Below are 25,014 nucleotides of genomic sequence, written 5' to 3' on the forward strand. Positions count from 1 at the left end.
GTGCACGAATTTTGTGCACTGGGCCACTAGTGTTTTTATAGCCTTCAAAAATGTGAAGCAGGTATTCACCGAGAGGTCTGTCAGTGGTGATACCAGTGGTAGTGTCAATCATCCCCACCCCCAGTCAATAACTGTAACAGCAGTGCTAAAGCCCCATGAAGAAAACAAAACAATAGGTGGATGCAACATACTATCAATTTAGGGGAAAGAGCACAGATCACACTTCCAAATCCTATATGAGTTAACCTAGAGACACACTAGAGCAGTGGTTAAGAGTGTAGACTCCATATGATGCTTCTTTGTAGCCTTAGCTGAGTTACCTAGCTTCTCTAGGCCTTAGTTTTCCCATCTGTACAATGGGGTGAATTTTAGTATCTGCCTGAAAGCTTGTGTAGCACTTAGTAAACACGAAAGCACAGATTGGTGGGCCCACCCCCAGTGATTCGGCATTTGCATTTAATGGGTTCCTTGCTGGTGCTGATAATTAGAAGCTGGTCCTTGGACTGCACTTTGAGTACCTTCTGTGCACACAAATGCACATAGTAGAAAACAAAGGGCATACTGTTTGGAACTGATATTTTCTCCCATTTGATACATTGTGAATATTTCATCTTTCCTTATTTATTTTAATATAAATTTTAGGCTGCATTGTATTACATTATTAGATAGTCATTGGTTTCCTTTATTTTTCTCACTATCATAGATAAAATATACTTATACATATATTTTGTGTATATTTCTGATTATCTCCTCGGAGTAAATTCCTAGAAGTGGAATTACCAGAATCAAGGGTGTGTACACGTTAACGCCTTTTTTCACATACTACCAACAAGTTCTTCAGAAAGGAAATAGCAAAAATTTATCTTTCTATGAGTAGTCTGTGAGAGGAGACACTGATTTTCTAAATGTAAGATGAAGAGAAAACAACTTATTAACCTTATAAAACTCTTACGTATTTGGGATTTGGTGCAAGTAGGAAAGAAAAGTGTGGATTTTTAGAGAAGACAAAGATAAATGAAGAGAGAATAAGTGAAGAGCAATAGGGACTTCCTTGTGTCTTGAGTGCAGAGTAAGCTTAGGATTCAGATTTGAATTAATTATGGTGTAATACATACTTAATATAGGTGATTTTATGCAAAGAAGAATAAATGGTGCTTCATTTTTATTTATCAGCTATGGTATATGTGTGCTTCGTGACTGTGATATCTAGGAACCGCCTGGATTGGAGTTTGGTTTTAATAAAGTCTAGTCCGTGCTCCATCCTGTGTGGACGGAGCCTAGCAGTTGAGATTCTTCTAAAAGGACTTGGAATGAGGGTGGCTGCGCCTGGGGAGCATAACTAGGAGAAACCTACTCAGCATAGATGTCAAGTGGAGAAGTCTGTGATTCATGGGAACAGGGTGAGTGGCAGTGGCAGCCGAGGTAAGGTATGTATGGAATGTAAGAGGCGTGCCCTTCCCAGGTCTGTCTGGCCCTAATGGTCTCTCTGAAGCCCTCGACTCCTCAGCCGCTATAGCGGAGACAACAGGTAAACCGGATTCTTCTCTATTACCAGAATGTTAGAACTAGTAGGGATCTCAAGGGTCATCTGGCCCAGCCTCCTCTTTTTACAGATAAGGGAGTAAATAATTCATTATTTTCAATTAAACTTCACCTTATATGTTTTTAAAGTCAGATAGTCAATCTTGCAACAGAATTGGCTGGTTTTCCTTTCCTTGTTCTGGAAGAGCTGAGCTTTTGAGAATTGAAGTGGTTGAAGGATAAGTAGTAAAGCCGATAGCAGGGGTGACTGTGGTCCTATTGTTCATCCTGGGGACACTGAATTGATTTGTAGTCAAACCTGCACTAACCCTGAGTCATAGGAACTTCACTGCACCTCTCTTTAGATCTACATGCTCTTGCATGGTCCCCAAACTTCAAAGGAACCTTGCACATAGGGTAGCTCTCTTCTTGTGCCAGTCCCATATTTTCTGGATTTTATAAACTTTCGTTTTCTAGTGCAACTTAAAAAAATGTGTTTGGTTTTTTTTTTTTTCGTTTCCTTTTAGTAAAAAAAACAAACACGTGATCAGTATTTCTTTTAAAAAGCAACAGCTACTCTGAGCACAAACTGCCTTCTACCACTGGTGATGCTGTTAGACCACACACTCTTCACTGGTAAAATTAAGGGTCCTTGAACTTCAGACCTCATCAAGCTGCTTTATGCAGGAGACAGAGAATGCCTGAATCACTTAATGGTCATCTATCAAATGTTATTTGGTAAATGTATTTCATTCAGTAAAAGGCAATTTTAAGGCCATTGAGTTTAAGGTGATCAATTATTGAAGAAACCTGTTACTTGTACAAAATCTTCAGAAAGGAAATAGCAAAATTTATCTATGAGTAGTCTGAGAGGAGATACAGATTTTCTTAATGTAAGAGAATGAAGAGAAAGCAACTTATTAACTTTATAAAACTCATATGTATTATGGATTTGGTGTATTTCAATTGCTTAGAGATTTGTCCTGATTGATGAGCTGCATATTAATGAAGTGCTAATTACTTCCTGGGAATATTTATGCAAGCTTGTGTACTCATTTATTTCCCATCAGACAACAATCTGAGTTATCTTTCTGTGGCAAAAGACTCATTGCTCATACATAGCAGTTAATGTTATGGACTTTTATGGAGGGTTTTATTGGGTCATCCTATTAAGAGGGAGCGTAATCAGATGGTTTAGAAAAATGGGCATTTGGTTGGGTTCCCTGTTCTGATCTGTTATCAAGAGAAGCAGGCAGTTGTTTGTCTAACTCATTCTGAGCTCCTTCAAGATCAAATGAGGACAGTTTGTTCAAAGCATGAGTTGACCTCCACCCACTCTCCTCCTGGCCCCAGTTTTTGGCCCCTTCTGTAAATCTGAACTCTTCTCTTGACCTGAGTATCAGCTGGTCAGATTTAGTCGAGCAATATTTGGAAGACACACAGAGATGTTTCTGGGGATAAGAAATGAGTAAAAGTCAGGCCTTCCCTTTGTGAGTTTAATGTAATGGGTAACAAAACTTCTAGTTTTTGGTGTTTTTTTTTTAATACTAGTGGCCCGGTGCACGAAATTTGTGCACATTAGAAGGGAATTAGAGGAAATATTTTAATATTGCTATTTCTCTATAATAGAAGTGTCAGAGATGAAAGAAAATTAGTAAAATGTGTATGAAAATCTCCCTCCTGTCGGAGTCTGGGGCATGCTGCGGGACCCAGAGTCAAGTCCCCGCACACCTGTGCACACCGAGAAATCACTTGAGACCTAGACCCGGCCGGCCCCACCCCCACTGGGCAAGACCCAAACCCTACTGGCCACACACCTGCCAAGCCCCGCCCCCCCCCCCCCCTGCAGCATCACATCAGTACTGGGCAGGGACACAGGCAGGCAGCCTCACATTAGTGCTGGGCAGGCCTCCATGCGCCTCCGCCGGGGCTGCCCCTGAGCTGGGTTGCATGGTGGGCCTGCACGTGCCTCCCCAGGGGCTGCCCCCAGGCTGGGCCATGCAGCGGTCCTGCACATGCCTCCGCTGGGAGCGGCCTCTGGGCCGGGCTGCGCAGGGGCCCTCCTGGTGATAGCAGTCCCCGCCCACCCGCTCCTGCTGTGCATGCCACCTGCTGAGCATCGTGATGTGATGGTGTCCTGGGTAATTTGCATATTCCTCTATTATTAGTATAGATATCTTTATTGATTTCAGAGAGGAAGGGAGAGGGAGGGAGAGAGCAATAGAAACATCAATGATGAGAGAGTCGTTGATCGACTGCCTCCTGCATGCCCCCTACTGGGGATTGAGCCCGCAACCCAGGCATGTGCCCTTGACCAGAATAAAACCTGGGACCCTTCAGTTCGCAGGCTAACACTCTATCCACTGAGTCAAACCAGCTAGGGCAAAAATTTCTAGTTTTTTTTTTTTCTTCAATTACTTTATTGATTAAGGTATCACATATTTGCCATCAACCCCCTCCTCCCGTTCCCTTCCCAAACACCCCCACACGCATGCCCCCCTCCCCCTGTTGTCCGTGATCACTGGTTAGGCTCATATGCAAGCACACAAGTCCTTTGGTTGATCTATCTCCCTTGTCCCCACCCTCCCCTACCTTCCCTCTGAGGTCTGACAGTCTGATCAATGCTGTTCTTGTCCTTCAGTCTATGTTGTTCATCTTTTCCCCTAGATGAGTGAGCTCATGTGATACTAGGAATACACTTATAGGAACCGAAAATGAGACAAGCAATAATAGTTATGCTGAGAGGCAAATGAATCAGTCTATAGTGAGTTTCTTTCTGGGCCAACAGTTCTTTTGAGTCCCGGTTTCTATGTCCAACAGTTGTTTATGTGTACATGTCAGCAATGATATTTCAGTTCTGGATGGTGGACAAATGGTGGTATTGCAGGTCCGACCCTCTCTGGTTTGGTCCTGGGCAATCTGCAGTGACGCATATCTGCTGACTGCTAGTATGGCAAGGCATCGTCAGCGTCTTCCATCTCTGGACTGTTTCTCTTCTGACTTCATGGCTGGAGCACTCCTGTCAATTCCTCTCTGTTGCAGGAATCCACATGTCTCAGAGTTGTTTTCTGAAAATATACAAACATATTCTTGACCAAAAGTTAATAAAGGAATATTTTCTATAAATTTGACTTGCGATCCTTTTTCATTTTTTTGCCCAAATGATTTTCCTTTGGCTTGTTTTGACACCATGTATGTTTTACCTGGGTGACTTGCTGTTAGCATTACAAATGAAAGTTAATTTTCTAAAGTAAAAATTTTCTAGATGTAATTTATTTACAGGATATTTTTCCTTACATGATATTCTTCTACTATCCCCCCTTTTTTGGTTTAAATATTGGGAGGCTTTTGGAAATTTTATGCTGTAATCTTGATAGCTTTTAAATTTTACTTTTTTGCACTAAAATGTGACTGCTTTCAGTAAAAATGTATAGTTTTAATGGAAGCAGATGGAAGTATCCTAAGAGAAGTATTAGTGTCCTGTGGGGATAGGAAGAAAGGAAACCTCAAGAGGAATCAGGAAAGGCTTCATGGAATGAGTTACTTCATTTGGATGCTCTAATCCTTCAATGTTTGCCCCCTTCACTCAGTACAGTTTTGTAGAGTGCCCACGGTGTGACACAAACGTGGCACTGGGAACGCAATAGGGAGTAAAGCCAGATATGTGCTGACCCCCATGGATTTTATCCAAAGGCACAAGGAGTCTGTGGCCCCAGCTTTCTATCAGTTCTGCATCAACTAGTCACCGTGTGGCTACTGTATGGCTTATGTATGAGGCATGTGCTAGAGCCATGGGGAGTGATTTCAGTCAGTCCGAGGTCTCTTCCCTTTTGAAGGGACACCCTTGAAGGGAGACAACATGAAAATTTGACTCATGATAAGTGTCAGATTCATGGTAGGGAGAGAGATCAAGTAAAATTGTACTCAGATCTACTCAGAGCTGTTGTCTAGGTGAGCAGGAGATGGCTCTTGAGGAGTGGTCATGGGTAGACTCATGGAGAGGTAAACCTCACACACACACTGTAGAATCACCTAGAGCATGTGGGACTTCCAAAGGCAAAACAGAGGGAAGAGTGTAGGCCAGGGACCTGTTCCTGGAGAACTGTTAATAACAACAGATGAAGAGGGAGGAGGATGCTTGAGCAGACAGATGGGGGGTTGTCCAAGGGCTGACTTTTAACTCGAGGAGATTGACAGTGGCCTCAAATTCCAGAGAGAGACTGACGGGAGTGAACCCTAAGAAGCCAGGAGCCCTGGGAGCCTGAGGAAAACCCCTGAATGTGGACTGTTATTTGAATAGCACATACTGCTTAGGCTGTGAATGTTTGTTGCACAGAATTTGTTTTCTGTCATGATTTTTTTAATGATCCAATGGTGGCTTTTTGTCACTGGCTGCCTCACAGATCACAGCCCTGTGGACATACTATTGGAAAGAGACCAGGCCCATAGTGGGTCTGCCTATGGTTGGCCTATAGTGTGTGGGTTCTTGTCTTTGTGCAGGAAAGATTTCACAATATGAGTTATTTTGAGAGTACATTTATTAAAACTGAGGACAGCAAAATAAAGAAGGGCTTATGACAGAAGAAGCAATAGGAGAGAGCCTACGCTGGGCTGCCTTGGTTCTTTAGAAGTGTTATAGGAAATAAATGAGCCGAGGAGGGGCTGCTTTGGCTCACTGAAAAGTCCAGTCAATTGAGCCCGCAATGGGGCATGTGCCCTGATCCTGACCAGGAATCCCTGGGACACTGAGAAATCAGTGTTTCTTTTGAAAGCCAGCAACAACCGCCAGTGTAGGCACACCTGAGAAGTTACAGGTGCCTCAGTCCAAACATCAGGTCTCAAATACTCTTTTTCTCAAATACTTCTAGTGGTCAAAATTAGCATTCATAAGTTTCTGGGCTGTGTGGCCCCTGATTATTAGCATAGACGGTTACAGCTGGATATCTGTCTGTAGGCTGCTCTATGTCCACTACCACAACCCAGAGCCACTCCCATAGCCTCAGAACAGTTACATATCCTTAGCCCTCCACTTGTGGGCACCTTCCTCCACCTCCTTCTTGCTGGCAGGTCTGGCAGTGCACTTCTCTTCAGGCCCATTGGATCTGTCCACCCATCTCAGCGATATCCAGGCCAGATGCGGAATCTGTTGAGAGGAGTTGCTGGGCCACTGTAGCAAGGTCTCACTTTCTTGTTCTCCTTCTTGATAAAGTGGGCCATGGGCTCCCTCTCTTTCTTGTTCTCTCAGCATCCAATCCAGATCTTCATCAATATAGCGGGCCAGGGGCTTTTACGTTTCCTTTATTGCATCCTCCACATTTTGTTGCTGCTGCAGCTCTGGACAAGTCCTTTCCCCCACTGGGCATACAGCTCATCTCTCTCAGAGTCTTCTGATTCTCTCCTTTGCTCTAAACATTCCAGTTTCAAATTCTTCTTATGACCACACTTATCTCAAAATACGGTCTCAGCATACTGGAATTCAGCTTCAAATGCCATGGTTTCTTGGTCCTGTTTCTTGGGTTCCCGCTGCTCTCGCTGTGTTGTCAGTTAACGCCAACCCAGTGTTAGCCCCAGAATACATGTGTGCAGCCTTCTTTCCCAGAGGAGAGCCCTTCGAGGTGGAGCCAGGTTGGAGGTGACAGATCTGAATCAGAGGCTTTTTGACTGTCACTTGGGTGGGAAGAAGAGTCCAACATGTGACTCAGCTGTCTTCTAGGTGAAGGGCTTGTATGAAATTTTCTATGTCTGGTGAAGAGCCTTTAGAATCATGCTGTGTATTTCCGAAATGGAATTTTGCTTGCTTGTTTCATGGATAAGAGAGGTCCGGGTCTTATTCATACTTGCTCTTCTTTGGGACTGAGGGATGAGAGGGAGCGTCCTGACCCCTTCCAATGTGAGAAGTTTTGCTAGAGGCTCTTTCTGGGGCTTCACTGCTTTTGGTTCTGGGCAGTGAATGAGGAGCCAAACCAGGGGCGTCATGATGGCCCCTCCTATGTCCAAGTAGTCGAGAGTGCTTTTAGGTTGAGATGAGTCAGGGGAGCTGTTACGGGCCCTTCTGTGGGGAGAGAGATATCTGAGGAACTGTGAACAGCCCCACTATGAACATACTTATATTAATAGTTATGTCTTAAAATGTCTTTCCTGACGTTTATCCTCACTTCAACGTGTTCTTCTACAAGGTGTTTTCTGTTTGGGGTTATAAAGCTATGATGTTAGAAAGCTTCTACAATCTTTTGGAGAAATAGAGAAAATAATCCTGTTAAAGTGAAACCCAATTCTTCCCTCTCATTATTTCAGACCAGAGAGTGGAATGCTAAAGAGCATTCTTTGGGAATCAGACAGACCCGAGTTCAACGCTTGGTTTTGCTGTTATTTATTGCCAGTGACAGTCATTGAAGGGTCACTATTTCTAACACTGCATTTGGTATGCATTTCTTTATTTGCCCTTCATAACAACCCTATGAAATCATCTGCCATTCTTTTCTTTTTTTTTTTTCCAACTGGTGAGGAAACTTGCTAAAGGCACATGTACAGTAAGTGAGGAAGCTGGAATTTAAACTCTGTCAGTGTGATTTGGAGCCCATGTTCTTGAAGCTGTCTAATAACCCTATCTCATAGAGCTGTCATGAGGATTCAGTGATGGGGAGAAGCTGTGTACACCATCGAGGGCGGACACACAATGACTCCACAATGGATTTCTTCCAGGGCATCTCTCTAATGCTTTCTGTGTGTACCTTTACTCATAGTGCTGGGGTCCAGGGCGAGGCCTCACTGCTCTCTGGCTGTCCGGAAAAGGGACACCTAGTTATTTGTGGAGCCATCGCCACCTACTGGTTTCACCTCACCCAGACCAGCTTATCTTTGCTATTGGCATGTGTTCTGTCTTCCTGAAGTTTCTTGTCTCGTTTCCTACTTTCTAAATATAAAATATGTGCCTTTTATGTAAAAACACATTTTATAAAAAAACTGATGAGAAAACAAGTTTGATATTTTCCCAAGAGCTTCACTGTTTGACATTTGTACAGCAGCATATTTGTAGCCAATTGACTGCGAGTTTGGAGTTCCAGCAGTAGTGGGGCTGGGCAGAGGGAAAAGTCAGGTTTCTGCACTTGCATAGCTTGCTCTGGTTGGGCGTCATTTGTGAGCCTTAGTTTAGGTTTGTGGCCACAAACGCCCGGTGGGCACTTGTCCAGTGCCTGTGGGTGCTAGATGGCGTCACTGTCTCCTGGTCCGAAACTGAATTGTAGGTTTACCTTGGGGTCAGGCAAGTCAGGAGTTTGTCAGCAAAAGGCTTTGCTTTTTTGGGGAGAAATTACCACCTTAACTCACTTTTCTCTCTTTTCTCCTCACCATCATCCTCCCTACTGGGAACCCTGGGTGCAGAGCAAATGGCTGGGGATCCAGGTTGGCCCAGGCCTAGAGTTTGCTGGCCTGCAATCAAAAGTGACTTGGATCTTTCAGATATTGTCAGTGGAATGCTAGAATCCCTTAGAGACAGCCTGGGAAATAAAGTGTTTTAAAGAATGTCTTGGGATTACTTTAAATTTTCCAGAAGTAGCTGTAGGAATTCAAAAGCTTAATTGTTTAGCTTCGATGGGTTATAGTACACCTGAAAAATGTATATATTACTATGTTTCATGTATTGTTTTAAAAAGCATTCAACTGTTAGTACTTATAGGCACAAATAGGTTTTTAAAAATTAAATGTATTGGAGTGACATTAGTCAAGAGGGTCATATAGCTTTCAAGTTTACATTTCTTTGATACACGGTCTATATATTGCGTTGTGTGCCCACCATCCAAAGTCAAATCATTTAGGTGATCATGAAATTTAACATAACCTGTAAGTTCTGACATTTAAATCTCATTGGATGAGGTTTTTAAATTTACCTTTCTGAAGTAGAAATATGCAAATAAACAACTGGAGCCAAAAAAGTATGATGAAAAATCCAGCTGCAATAAATGTTTATTTGCACAGTTGTGACATTTTTCTGTGGTAATGTTTATTAACCTCTGAAAAGCAGTTCACACAAAATACCCAGGATATGCACAGAGCTGGGCCCAGAATGAACTTCTGGAAGGGGGGTGGGGAGGAGAAAGAAGAAGAGCAAGAATCCAAATCCATCTATAAGGATGGGATTTCCTTATCCTCTGGGACAGTGGTCGGTAAACTCTAGTCAACAGAGCCAAATATCAACAGTACAATGATTGAATTTTCTTTTGAGAGCCAAATTTTTTAAACTTAAACTTCTTCTAATGCCACTTCTTCAAAATAGACTCGCCCAGGCCATGGTATTTTGTGGAAGAGCCACACTCAAGGGGCCAAAGAGCCGCATGTGGCTCTCGAGCCACAGTTTGCCGACCACGGCTCTGGGAGAGTGGAGTTTAGTAATATCATTTGTTGATTCACAGAATTTAAAGGCAGAATTCTATCGGGTAGCATTTTCAGTGCATATTTTTAGTGTCTGTCTAAAATGCAATTATGTGTTATTATTTATTCAACTTAAAATCTTTGAGTGGGTCCCCTCCATCTCAGAACAGACCCTCACCATCAGGCCTGTCCGTTTTCTTGCTATACACCCTTACAGTCTAGCTGGAACCATTCAGAACTCTGAGTAGCACTTTGAAGGTGTGATAGACCTTTTTACACTTTCCAGAAATTTCTTAACGTGTGTAGAGCAACTAGGTCTTAGAACTATTGAAGCTTACCCATTGAGAAGGCCTGTGGGTCATGTAGTTGAACTCTTACGTTTTTTAAAAAGCCCAGGCCTAGAAAGTTGGAGTTTTGTGTACAGGTTTTGCTAGACTATTAAATAAAATATGATATGGCATTGGTCACATAGTTTGGCTAATAGTAACTTCCATTGATTGCGTTCTCCCAGATGTGCCAGGGATTATACAGAGTACTCACATCCACATTTCAACCAGTTCTTGCAACCACACCCGTTTTTCTATATGGGAGGACTGAGGGTCAGGGGAGTTGTTAAGCTTTGTCCAAGATACCAAGCCAGTTTTCTTCCTCTCACACTGAGTGGACACCAGTTTTTCTTCACTGACTTGATACTTTAAAAATAAATTACTTTATGAATCAGTTACTTGACTAGAGGAGTGAATATGAAAAGAATGTCTTCATGTTTATTTCTGGAAGGATGTTTCTTGTAGTAATAAGAACAACCACCACTTACAATGCGCGTTTACTTCCAGACATTTCTGTCTCGTCTTTTCTGTCAGGCTTCCCTATTACTGGATGCTCAGTGAGGAAACAGGCGTGTCCTCCCAACTCCACGGTGCTTTACTTGCTGCAGTGGACTCAACAAGCCACGGGCTCCCTCTACTGGTGGTTAACTGTGACTCTGTTCATTTAAGTTATTAATATTTATTGACCCAGTCAAAAAGGAATGCGAATATAAATGAGATGTGGTCTTCGCAGTGAAGAGATAATATATATGTATTTCTGTAATATAAGATGGATATCAATGAATAATAGGAAAAGGGGACAAAGAAAATTTCATAGATGTTTAGAGGTCAGAGTGTTTCGTTGCATTCGGGAAATTAGGGAAGGCTTTGTGGAAGATTTGACATTTATCTGGATCTGAAGGGGTGAGTGAGATTTGGCTTGTGGCAGTCCAGGGATGGGTAGGAAGAGGATCAGCACCCCTGCTGGAGGGAGCAGTGCTGCAAAGGAGCCGGGTGAGGAAGGCAGAGACGTGTGCAGACACAGGGAGCAGAAGTGCTTGTTTCCATTCCGTCAGAGGATAGGATCTGTGGGATGGAGCTGTTGTGTGCCCACCCTTAAGCCCTTAGGATCAGAATGGCATTTCCCAGTCTTGATGGCCGTGAGGAACATGGTTGGCAAAGGGAAGAAGTTGAACAAGGTCATAAAGATGGTTGTTGCCATATGTTGGTCATGGTTCTAGTGTGGAAAGTCACTGAGAAGTGGCCAGAACCAGCTCCTAGATCCTTCCTTAGCCACCACTGCTCCTGTATGCACACAGAGTGACAGAGATTGTTCCCAGTAGTTCAGCCCCTCCTTACTAAACGACCTTTCCTGGATCCCAGTGTGGTCTACTGCACGAGGGGTATAAGGATGCAGCCTGGTCCACAGGCGGGCTTAAAGCTGACGCACTTGACTCAGACCCATGGGCTCCCATGTCCCCTTTCCAGTTGTGAAGCAGGGCAAAACAGTTAAAAACAAGGAAAACGTTTGCACCTTCCTTTACAGCAGAACTCCTCCAGCCCCCACCCACTGCTCTCTCCAGTCAGAGGCAGGCTGAAGCCCATCTTATACACTGGTCCTGTGGGAGCAGGACTTACCAAACACGAAATCTGAAGAGAAATCACACAAAAATAACCCATGCTAGAACTTGTTCCTTAGACTCAGAACTAAGCCTTTCCCCCCTATTTTTATAATTTTAATGATTTTTAGAGAGAGAGTCTGGGAGAGAGATAGAAACATCAATGTGAAAGCTAAACATTGATCAGCTGCCTCCTGCATGCCCCCTACTGAGGATCAAGCCCTCAACCCAGGCATGTGCCCTGACCAGGAATCGAACCGGTGACTTTTTGATGCACCGGGACAATGCCCAACCCACTGAGCCATACCAGCAGGGCAGAAGCCTTTTTGGCACACTGAAAGCTCAACCTATCTCGTGGCTCCAAGGCTCAAGACATGTCCGTACCCTGGTGCTGACCTTCGGAAAAGACTAGGAGTGGCGATCTTGCGCTGCCTCTACCTGTGGGAATAGTGGGAATGGAGGGACAGAGGAGGGGTACAGGCAAAGTGAGGACCTTGGAGTCAAGTCAGTAAGACAGGAAGGAGCCACCCAGGGTTTGAGTACTAACTGCCTTTGCCTTTTCACCGTCACCACTTAGATATCTAGCAGACATCTCCAACTCAATTAGTCCCAGATGAACTCCTGATCATATCTTCTGTCTGCTCTGCTCACAGCCTGCCTACCTCCACAATGCTCACCTTCTAGTTGCGCAGGCCAGAAAACACAGTCATCCTTGATTCCTCTTGTCTTTTACCCTTCATCTCCAGTCCTGCAGGAAATCCCAGAGGCTTTACCTTCAAAATACAGTGTGATCGGTCTGTCCTCTAACCTGCACTATAGTCTCACCCTGGCCTAAACCATCTCTCACCTGCATTAATATAATAGCTGCCTCCCTGATTCCTTCCTTGCTTGCTTCAGTCTGTTGTGAACTCAGTAGCTAGAGTGATCTTTTAAAAACATGACTCAGATCTTGTCACTTCTGTGCTCCAAACCCTGAATGAGTGTCTCCCCATTGTCCCTCAGCCTGAAGGCCAGTCCTTACAAACTGGCTTCTTTGCTGTGCCTCATTGCTATCAGGCACACTCCTTCCTATGGCCTTTGCACGGGGTGTTCCTCTGTCTGATATGCTCGTTCCCCACACGTCCACGGGGCTTCCCCTCCCCCTCTGTAGTAGTGACCGTAGGAGGCAGTGCTCTGCTTTGAGGTCATGGAGATTATCCATGGTTTAGAGCAGCCAGACAGATCCTTTTATGGAAGCATGCAGGCCTTCTTGTTTAAAGATTAACTAGAATGAAACTGCCGTTAGCTTTTAAAGACAGTTGGGACTGCACAGAGGGCTGTATGGTGCATTTCATTTTCACGCGAGGATCACATTTTTCTGAGGGCCAGCATACCAAAGTCGGGCTGACTGTGATGGGACCACTGACTCAGCATGTGCGAGGTTTGTAATTCTCCATTTGGTGAAGGTTGAAGGCATTCTTATTTAAAAGATCAATGCAGGTAGCGTTTACAGAATGTTAGGTGTATTTTTTTAGATGTGTATTATCACTTGGTAATTTTGAGCCTTGATTATGTAGTTGTACATAAAATCTCCATAGAGATTACTTATTCTTTGGATGTTTATCCTCTTTATTAGCACAATATTTTTCTACAAAAATATTAAGCTTCATAATTTGGTAGAGAGAACGTAGATTTTGAGATAAAAGAATATTCATTTTTATTCATTTTCATTCGAGCTTTACTACTGGCAGTATTAGCATGGACAAGTTACTTAGTTTTTATTTCTCCATTTTGTTGTCTGTGAAGTGAAGGTTCTAACTCTGCTCTTGGGGTTCCTGCTAGGATCAGATGTGGTCACGCTGTATCTAAAGCACTGGTTATGTTGATTGCCACGCAGCACGGCATTTCTTATTGGATGCGTTAGAGTTACAGCAGTGTCTTAACACCATTCAGAGATTCAGGAAAACATCATTGATGACTTTTAAACCAAGACTCCTGCCTGTAGCAGATGGCAACCTTACCTTTTTTTGTTGTTTTTTGTACACATCTTTCCAGTGCCCCTCACCATGCCAGAGTCCGTGGATGCACACCCTGTGTTCTCTCCTCCCGTCACCCTGCCCCATGTGTACACGCACACACAGTCTCCTCGGTGTTGGATTTCCTGGGCTGTAGGGTTGAGCTGGTCTATAGATGTGGTGGTGGGAAGTGTCCTGTGTGTCCTGAAATTCAAGGTCTAACCAGAGCCAGGTTAGAGGATTATTTGCTTTAGTCACTGACAGCACAGGACACTGTGGACATTCTTCCCTGTCCTTTGCTGCCCCAGTTGCAGTCACAGAGCTTCAGGGAATTTCTGAATGAAGTAGTAGAGTGGACCGAGGAGGGTGGCGTGTTCAGCGTGTTCAGCATGTGCACTGTGCACAGTGGCGCTGGCCACTGCGTTTGTGTGAGATGTCTTCTCAGGAGAGACCACAATGAGTCTTGTCTTTCTGTTTCAGACAGCCCGTTGGAGGATCCTGACCTTAAGGACTCATATCTCATTCCCAGAAACATCATGGCTGAGCCAGACTATATAGAAGATGACAATCCTGAACTAATTAGGCCTCAGAAACTTGTCAATCCTGTCAAAACATCCCGCAACCATCAAGATCTTCACAGAGAACTTCTTATGAATCAGAAAAGGTAAGATAGTTTCTTGAGCAGGTTCAGGGGACTTGTAAGGTAACTAAATTTTAATTATGTTTACAAAGGCTTCAAAGACTTTTTTGTTTCTTAACTATATTTGAGGATTCCTTATACCTTCTAGCATCATTGAGCTAGAAAGTCCCTCCAAAAAGTGAAGCCAGCAGCAGGCACAGCTGCCACCACCAGTGTTATTCAGAAGTCTGCAGTCTTGTCTCCCCTTTTCATAGGGATGCGGATTTTAAAATTTGGATGGAAGGGTCTAGACTAAAGATAAAAGGGAGTGTCCTAAGTCAAAGAGAAATATTTTAAAGTCTATTTCTTAGATTTGTAAAAACTTTGTATTTTCCCCTTATGTATGCGAAAGTGTGGGAGGCAGATGTAAATATTGCCTGCTTCAGCATTTGTGAGTAGCAGCTTGAAGTCTCTAGAACAGGTATGGGGAACCTTTTTACTGCCAAGGGCCATTTGGATATTTATAACATCATTCGTGGGCCATACAAAAATTATCAACTTAAAAATTAGCCTGCTATATATGGTCAAACATTTAATTAACTCGCCCCTAGTGCCTTGGCAGGGCCAGACCAAATGATTTCAAGGATCTTATGCGGCCTGTGAGCCGGATGTTCCCCAACCCCTGCTCTGGAAACACCTCAGGATTGACTGTAGATAAGAACACTCTTTCTTGCCCTGGCCAGGATGGCTTAGTTGATTGGAGCATCATCCTCCCATACACCAAAAGGTGATGGGTTCAATTCCTGGTCAGGGCATCTACCCAGGTTGCAGATGTTCTCTCCCTCTGTCTCCCCCCACCTCTCCCTGCCTCTCTCTCTAAAACCAATTAAAAGAAAACAACACCAAACCACTCTATTTTGTTTATTATTTCTTTGTTTTTAAGTACATTTTAATTATCACTATCGTCATTTGTATTACTATTAATTGTCGTTGAGAGGAGAAAAACATTTATCTTCCATTTTCTTTATAAACCATTTGTTAGTTCCTCCTGTGTCATAAGTAATTTTGGATGTTGGGTTGGAGAACTCTGCTTTTAAAGTGATGTTAGTCAGGGTCAGGAGACTAGGAGAGTGGAAAGTACAAAGGTATTTTATCTACTAGGACACAAGGTTACCTTCTTTATTTAAGATCTGTTAAGCTTCAATTAGAAGTATTTTGACACCTTCAGAATGAAACGGTTGATCTGAATTGCAAGACTATATAGATCACACATCCACACATCGAACTGAAGGATACGCAGACCAAGTTAAGCATTGGCCATGTTTTAGAGGGAAGGTCTAATTTAAAATTTAAAAAAATTATTTTAAAGGAAACGAGGGATCATTTTTATATCAGTTTTTCCGACTGTACCTCGGGCAGAACTCCTGTCCTAGGAACTCTGTAAGCATATCCTCCCCCTAGGTTGTGGGAATGTGGCTTAATCCCTTTCAGCCCCAGTGCCCACCAGCGTGGTGCTGCTGGGTTAATGCTTAGAAATTGAATGCAAGTTTGATCCTTTCCGGATAGTGCTTAGCTTCTACTGGTGTTTGTCACATAAAAGAAGAAGAAGAAAATGGATTCATTATCATCATGCGCAAAGCAAAATAGGACTCTGTAATTTCCTAAATAGGCCACAGAATTTAGAGACAATCCTGCCTGGGAAAGTCTGTGTTTGGGGAGAAAGAAAGGTTCAATATACTCCAAAAGAGAGAAACTAAATGGTTTTCTGAACTAAATGGTTTTCTTTTGTCTTTACCTTCCCTTATCTGTAAAATGGAGTAGGCAAAGGTAAAACCAAAATTGGCAGCATAATTGTTTTCTGAATTATAGGCTGCAATTTATTTTGCAAACATTTAATAGTCTAGGTCTTATCTTTGTGAAACATATAGGTTTGTGCAATTGAATCTGTTATGCCAATTTTTTTTTAGAACAGGTACTTTCTGTGAAAATGGAATACCCTTCTGACTTTCTCTGGGTTATGCTTTCTCTTCTTTGTTTGCACAGGTGACTCTTTAGCCAGGCCCAGCTCTACTAATTTAGGAGAATGCTGGTGTTCCCTCAAGCACCATGGGGTAGAGAGGATGTGGGCTTTGAAGTCAGAGGGAAATGACTTTACGATCTTGGACAAGGTTCCCCTTCTTGAGGTCTGTTTCTTCATATAATAAAATAGGAGATAAAAATATCTTTCTTATAAAAATGGGAGTAAATAATAGCATGTATAAATACCTATTAAAATGCATGGCATATAGTAAGTGCTCGATTAATCCCAACCATCTTTCACTTTCTATGTAGTGCCATCTGGAAATTCCTATTACTTTTCCCCCTTCTTTGAAAGGTCCTGGTGTGGCTATAGAAGTACATTTAAACAAAAGAAAGAAAAAGGCAGGTTTCAAAATCAAATGAATGTTTCTTATTCTACGTCTTCAGGTTTCTCAAGGGACAATCTTAGTTTGGTAGAGTCCTTTTATTAGAAATACAACTGGTTTTTAGAGTGAAAACTCCTCAAGCATTTTCTTCTTTTGTTAATCTTCTATCATATATATATATATATATATATATATATATATATATACACACACATTTTGGAGACTGGGTTTTTTATTTCTAAATTTTAATGCGGGGAAAATAGGAAGTATCACTTCAGTAATATATATGTTTGGTTAAAGGGTAATCATACTTGATTACTGGCTTGTACCATAATGAAAGTCTATTAATTTTCTACAATTTGTAGAGGGCTTTTCCCATATTTTATCTTGTCCAATCCAGTGATCTTTTGGGGGATCCAGTGTGTGTTATCTTGGGGTTATCCTAATGTGACAAGTTAGTAAGAGAAAACTCAGAGTAACAGGCTAAGGGATCTTCTCAACATTTCACAGTAGTTTTTGAAATAAAAAGGGTAGAAAGAAATATATAATTAAAGACAGTTTAAATTAAAGGCAGAGCTTGATCAAATATAGTAATAATAAAAATTAGAAAAGGAATAGGGAAGTGAGAGGGAGACAAATGAGATCAACACAAATCGAGCTGTCCATGGAGCCTTGGACTTTGCCTTCCATAGCCAAAAATTTGGCTCACAGCCCTGTAGCAGTTAGTTCAAAGAGTTTTTTTTTAGCTACTTTTTAAAGATCATAATATAAAAGCAAAGTTACTACTTAGGAGAACAAATACTCTATTCATCGGTATTCTAACTCTGAACTCTATGCCCTCTTAAGTATGTAATTCTGTTTGCTATCTTTTGGACCAACTAAGTTTCAGGTTAAAAGTTTTTACATTTCCATCTGCTCACAGTTTGCCACAATGTCTGAGTAAGACCATTTTCAGATTCTCAGGGTCTATAGATAGTCCCAATAACATAAGAAGGGCAGATTTCAAGAGACAAGGTTGTTTTTAAGCTGTAAGATTAGTGTTTAAGATGTCTTAAAATATTTCTAATATAAATTAGGTTCTATCTTCTCTACAAGAGTACTTTAGGGGGGCAAATATAGATATCCAACTATTGAAACACATCCCTAAAATTGGTTTCTTGACTTGTACATTTCAGTCAGTGGCTTTTATTCCCTGTGTTTTTAGTTGATCTACATATCTTCATTTGGAATGCTTTTCTAGACAAATATTTCCTCAATAAATACTCGTTGGTGTACAACATGGAAAAATACGGGAAATTGAGGTAGAAATATTTGCATTTGAATCCACACAGGTAGAAATGGTTCAGCCACAAATGTAGGCAAGGCAGGCCAGACCAGAAAACTCCAAGATTAAAGATCAAAGGCTTGCAATCCAAATGCACCCTCCCCTCCATCCTAAGAAAAAAATTAGGCCAGGAGATATTTGGCTGGGTGTCAGGAGTGTTATGTTGGGTCTGTGCCAGCCCTCGCCTCTGGCTCAGGCCTTCCTTCCAGCTGAGGAGGCAGTTTCACTTGTATGGGTTCAAGTGCATCTGGGGTGGAGGTGAACCTTTCAGTCAGCCCTGGGTGTATGCAGTGGTTTATGTGAAATGTGAAATGTACCATTAAGAGTTGTCGGTATATTGCATCACTGGTCGTGGAAATATAAAGTATTGCGGCCTTATTGGAGGGCAGTTTGGCAATATACACCAAATTGTAAAATGTACAGCTGCTTAGCCAGCAGTTCTACTCCTATGAATGTAGTCAACGGAAATACTAGTATATAAAGGAGTGCAAATGTGAATGTACAAGGAAGATCATTGCCTCATTACTTTCTCTTTTTAAAGAAATATATTTTATTGACTTTTTACAGAGAAGAAGGGAGAGAGAGTTAGAAACATGGATGAGAGAGAAACATCAATCGGCTGCCTCCTGCACACCCCCTATTGGGGATGTGCCCGCAACCAAGGTACATGCCCTTGATTGGAATCGAACCTGGGACCCTTGAGTCCGCAGGCCGATGCTCTATCCACTGAGCCAAACCAGTTAGAGCTGCCTCATTACTTTCAATAGGGAACAATTGGAAATGACCTAAATGCATGTCAGTATGGGAGTGGCAAACTTCCTTACTGTGAGGTCTTGTGCAGATGTTAAGATGATGAAGAAGAGCTTTGTAAATGTATAGAAATGAGGGAGGAGCCTAGACTACACTGTTACCTCTGGGTCCATGTTCAATTTTTGGGGCCACTATTCACATAGAATACAATGTAGGTGGTGCTCCCAAGATCTGTTTAACAGAGTTGAGGTGTGCTTTCACTTTTTATTTTATGTATATGTCACCTAACCTATTTTTATTCAAGGAGCACTTATTAAATTTAAAAATTGGCTTGGCCCACTGTAATAGTTACAGCAAGCAGGCTCAGGATTAACTGTTGGTCTTGAGTGGTACAGACACCAGGACTTTAAGGGATTATGGGATTAAAAGGACTTGTTAATTGTATACGTCACAATTGACTAAAGAAACTCAACTATTGTCATGTGCAGAATGATATTGTAGTTTTTAAGAAATTTACAGACGCTCATTTCTATCTTAAGTTTGACCCAGTTTTAGACTCAGGGAAACATATAGGCAGTGCTTGCTTGAGTTTTTCTATTCAGCACAGATTAAGTGATCGGCTATGATAAAATATTAACTAAATTTATATGACTTCTTGATTGTTCCAAGTACAGAACATTTATCACATGAGCCACCATTTCCTGAGCTTTCTGTTACTAAATATTTTATCTTACTGCTCCCATTGTATAAAATCTTACAATAGAAAATGAATACTGTATATTAATTAAACCCATTCATATGTTGTGGTAGAATGTCAGATTAGTGTGTCATACATCAAAGTTTGTGCAATAGGTTTTGCATAATCCAGAAGCATTTAATAACATTTGAGGTTAATTTTGCCTGTGAAGAATAGGGAAAGAAAAATGTTTGAAATTTAAATTATGCAGATAGCTAAATCTTTAATCCTAAAATTAAAATCCCTTAAGTCTGTCTGTAGTGTTATTGAGGCTTTTTAATAGTCATGAAATTGAGTGGGTCTTTACTCAGATTATTTACAAACAAATTTTCCTGTATGCTCAGTGACACTTAGATTTATTGTGAACAAAATACCATCAGCAACTTCTGTTGTGCTGATTAAAGATTTAATTTCCCGAATACTTACCTATACTTCTGTCCCCTCATACAATATTAGTAACTGTGAAGCCATAATTAAGTCACAAAAGTAGCCTGTCTCTTTTGTTGTAATGCAAATTTGCTAATGAAAATTGGGAAAGAGGAGATAAGTTATTTTATTTTAAGTATTAATAAAGAAGAGATTGCTTAAGAGCTCGTGGAGACTGGCTGAAATGCTAGGGAATGGTCTTCCCCTGACTTGCCACAGAATTCTTAGATGGAGGGTTGGTCGGCCTAAGTTTTGGTTTTGTTTCTCCCCATTTTATGAGATGGTAGCCTGACTTATCCCTCAGAAATGTTGGACTTTCCTGGGGCCTGACTTCCATGTATTGTCAATAATCAACCACACATCTGAAATGGTTCAACTGGAAGGATCACTAAACTGGGAGTCAGGGGCTCAGAGTTCTATGTGGCCAGTAATGATGAAACCTTGGACATGCCTTTACACATGCAAGAACCTTCCTAAAAATCTGAAACTTTGGCCATTTTGCTGTTTAAATTTCTGGTGAAGCCATCTCATCTCCATGTCCATGTCCATGTCCATCTTGGGTGGTCGTCATACTCATCGAATGAGCATAATGTTCCCCACCTTCCCCAGTGAATGGATGTTGCTTACTTTCGGAAGATGCTCTTGCTTTTTCTTTCATGATTGTGAATTTCTGAGATAACCAATGTGACTATTAACTGGTAGTAGGGGGTCACAATCATGCTAATTCATTAGACCCTTTCTCTGTGGCTGATGCCTTACATTTCTATTCAGGAAAGATGTGTCCATTAGATTACAACTTTTTATTTTGTTCATGCTTTTTTTTTGCAGGGGTCTTGCCCCTCAGAATAAGCCAGAACTGCAGAAGGTGATGGAAAAAAGAAAACGAGATCAAGTAATAAAGCAGAAGGAAGAAGAAGCACAAAAGAAGAAATCTGACTTGGAAATAGAACTATTAAAACGGCAGCAGAAGTTGGAGCAGGTAAGGGTGACTTTGGTGAAAGTGCTCTTTTTTTATTGAGCCATATTTGACATACAACATTGTGTAAGTTTAAGGTATTCAGCATATTGATTTAGTACATTTATGTTGCAATGTGATTGCCACTGTACCTTAGCTGACACCTCTGTTGCATCACATAATTATTTCTTCTACAGTTGGGAACCATTAAGATAATCTCTTAGCAAATGTAAGACACAATGTTGTTAGCTGTAATCACTCTACTGTGCATTAGGCCTCCAGGACTTATTTATCTACTAGTTGCAAGTTTGTACCCTTAAACAACAACTCCCATTCCCTCATTTCCAGCCCTGGATAGCCACCGTTCCACTCTCTGCTTTTATAAGTTGGTTGTTGTTTTTTAAAGATCCCACATATAAGGGATATGATACAATGTTTGTTTTTCTCTGACTTTTCTCACAAGTTGTCTTTTTTGTCCTGAAAACTAAGAATGTTGGAACAAGCAGAATTTACCAGACAAGACAGATGTAAATGTTTATACCATGAAAGGAAAATATGAGACAAAATGTGAGCAAATAGTCTAAAATACATTGAAAGTGAAGTCCAGAATTCTATTGAGGGCCTAGAAGAGATTCAGGAGGAGACGGTCAAAAGCAGAGCTATGACTGAATTCACAGCAGTGTTGGGAGCTCAAGCACTTGAGTGAAATTTTACTTCACTGAGAGTACAGGCCAGCTGTGTTGATTGCAGGATCTTGTCTTAACCTTGATTTTTAGATTCTTGTGATTTCTCTGTATTGCTTGTCGTAACAACCCACCTACTGCTGCTCTTGTGAGGAATTACCTGAATCTCCACACACACACACACACACACACACACACACACACACACACACACACACATTTGTTTATTTTAACTGGAGACTGGGACAGAATTTCTTCCATTGGGAAACGAAGTCATTAGGGATTTTGTAAAGAGGAATGTCTTGAAAAGCCTCTCAGTTTGTAAATAATTTTTCTGTTTCTGAATTTTATTTAGCTTGAACTTGAGAAGCAGAAACTGCAAGAAGAGCAAGAAAACGCCCCAGAGTTTGTGAAGGTTAAAGGCAATCTTAGGAGAACAGGCCAAGAAGTGGCCCAAGCCCAGGAGTCGTAGGCCCACGCCTCAGAGACCCCAAGGAAGCTGTGAGCAGGCATCTCCTCAATTCTTAATCTCAGGGCAAAAGCCCCTGGGAGCATCCCAGCCAGCAGAGAATTGTTGCTTAAAAAAGGATTTGGACTTGGTTCACCTACAGTCTGGGTGGGTAAATTACCTGTGACAGTTGCAATTCCTATTCGCCAAACAAAGGACGTTGACCAGCACTTAGGTTGGGATCTGGACCTGTGTTCAAAGACTTTTTTTAAAAAAAGGAAGAGGACACTGGAGTAAATTCTTGAGAGTTGCACTACTTGGTTTTTCTTCCGATCCAAGTTTAGTGGGGCACAGAGCCTTTTTTCTTTTAAAACCTAAAGAAAATGTGTTTCATTCTTCCTTTAGTTATCTATTAGATAATTTAGATCACACAGAAATACATTTGATCTGTTACAGTCAATATTCATCAATTCTATTTTGAGAATCCAAATTTTCTTGTTTAATTTATACCTTCACCCATGTTAGGATTCACACCTGAGAATGTTGATGTTAATGTTGAGCACAGCTATCACCTTTATTGACATCAATAGGGTGAGAAGGTTTAAAAATATGTAAACAGACATACGTAAACAAAAATACGTAAACGGCCATTTTTATCTTGTCTTAACTCCTTTTGGTTATGGTTCATGGTAACATTCCAGTTAAGAGAAGGCACATTCTATAAACCCATTTATTGCTTTGATAACTATTAGGGTTTTTAAAAATATTTCTTGCTGAGCTAGCTCCTTTTATATATGAAATAATCTCCGTATCTTTTGGAGAATGAAAGCTAGTCCACATAACTGAACTTCAGTGTCAAAAGTAGAGAGTCCAAATCTTTTGATTCCTTCTGAGAGCAGTGTGGGGAGTGCTCCCATTGGGAGCCTGGGAAGGAGGAATGATTTTAGTATTTTAATGTGAAGCAAACATAGATTGGTCTCAAGAGGCCTCGTTGGAAGATTCATAGCAACTGTACATGTTGAATGTTACCCATTTCTTTTTTTTTTTTTCTTAAGAAGAAAGACTATTTCCCCACTCTCTTAGTTATGATGATGGTATTGATAACGATGACGTTTTTGACTACTGTACTGCATCTCAGGAAAAGCCCAGGTAAAGGGAGAAGCTGCTCAGTTTTCCCACCCTAGCAAGCTACTCAAAGTGAAGCCCAGGTTACCAGTAACAGCAGAGTTCTTAGACATTTTATACTGCTGGTATGATCCTTTCGACTTGGGTGGTCTGGAAGAATTGGTGTGGATTCAGTATGTTCTCCCTAGAGACGATTCAGCCAGTAATTCCTACATTGAAGACTCTTCTTATAATTCCTCTAAAAGCTTGTAGAAAGCTGGATTCTGAGCTTCTGCATTCTTAGTAAGCATAGTAGAAATTAGCTTTCTGTGGGAATGCTTTAATTTTTATACTTAACAATTAGGCTCATATTCAGTCCTGATGTGAACAAGATAAAAGTAAATGCAATGATCGTATACTGCTAGTTCAGGAATATGTGAATTACACCTGGAATGGATGATTTCTCTCATCAGCAAGTATTATTTGAATAAAATAGGAGGTGCTTAAGATAAGATACTGCTCTATAATAGTTTGCTTTTGAAGGATGGAACAGTAGCTATTTTTCCCATCATTCTTCCTTATGAGAGAAGAAAGTACGTTAACTGATCATCTTGAAAGTATATTTCTGATTGCACATTGACTGGAGTTCTTTCTTTGTGCATATGGACTAATGATGTGATTTGTAAAATGAGGATTCAGGACTGGCCTTACATACCCTTTAACTGCATGCAAGGTCTTTAGATCCTGTGTCCTTGAAGCAGTTCTGCCACCTGATAAAATTCTCAGGAGCTCTGACAGCCTCCTTCAGAAGGACCGGTTCTGTTCCTAGAACTTACCTAGAATTCATTCTTCCCTAGGAGAAAATAAATTACAAAAGCATTTCCCTCCCAATCTCACTCACAGATCTTCAGAACTATTTGTAGTTAGTGTACGAGGTCTGGCCAAAAGAAGACTTGTAAATAGCATACAGTGATGTCTTAAGACTAAACAGTGGAAGGTCCACATAGAGAAGCTCTTTGAAGTCATCAGATCAGCTTAGCTCACAGGCCCGAGTTTAAAAAGGCATCAGTCTCCCCCACTCTTTAATACTGCACAGTCCAAACCCCTAGGACTCATGAACATCCTGGCAGTTTGTGCTTTGAGCCACTTTTTTTACAAAAATGGCTCCATTTTTCCACTCTGTGGTTTTCTTAAACTAGTTCAGTGTTTTATAGTCTCCTAGTAGTAAAGTAGTGTTGCTTTCTAAGCTATAACAGTTGACTTTATTCTTCTACTCTGAAAAATCTTGACTTGTTTGAGTGTATATAATATATATTAAGGGAGCCTTAATGGATTTGTTTTCATAATTTAATATTTTTTGTATTTGCTCTTGTATAATTGTTTTTAATGGAAAGTATTACAGAATTGAGGGTGGAATTCTTAGAGCCAAAGTTATTCTTAATAAAAATCACCACTTGCTTGGACCATGCAGCTGTTTGTTTGTCTGATGTGTTTAAAATGGATGTTTGGAACTGAAGGGACGGCGGGGAGGCTGTGTTCAGTTCAAAGATCAGAAGGCGGTGCTAGGGCCTCCCTTGGGTAACTATCCGCCTTGACAGCCTTGCTCACAAGTCACTTATGTCCTCTTGCCTTGTGTCAGTCAAGACTGACAATTTATTATGTCAAATCACACAAAGGTATTATGCTACGCTTGCGTAGAATATGTGGTATTTTAGCAGCAGCTGTCAGTCTGCTGATCAAAGTATTCTGAATTTTAGG

General features: G+C 41.3%; 1 protein-coding gene across 2 annotated transcripts in view; it reads left to right on the forward strand.

Moving 5' to 3' along the window:
• The window catches only part of FAM107B (family with sequence similarity 107 member B), a 244,943-nt gene extending 220,219 nt beyond the window's left edge, over positions 1-24,724 (forward strand). For both annotated transcript variants that reach the window (XM_054726105.1, XM_054726109.1), the window contains 3 exons: positions 14,287-14,470; positions 20,895-21,045; positions 22,060-24,724. In XM_054726105.1, the coding sequence (XP_054582080.1) occupies positions 14,287-14,470; positions 20,895-21,045; positions 22,060-22,176 (452 nt within the window). In that variant the 3' untranslated portion in view covers positions 22,177-24,724. The remainder of the gene's footprint in view (positions 1-14,286; positions 14,471-20,894; positions 21,046-22,059) is intronic.
• The last annotated feature ends 290 nt before the right edge of the window (positions 24,725-25,014 follow it).

This window comes from Eptesicus fuscus, chromosome 2 (genome assembly GCF_027574615.1).
Source record: "Eptesicus fuscus isolate TK198812 chromosome 2, DD_ASM_mEF_20220401, whole genome shotgun sequence".
In the NCBI taxonomy this organism is placed as follows: domain Eukaryota; kingdom Metazoa; phylum Chordata; class Mammalia; order Chiroptera; family Vespertilionidae; genus Eptesicus; species Eptesicus fuscus.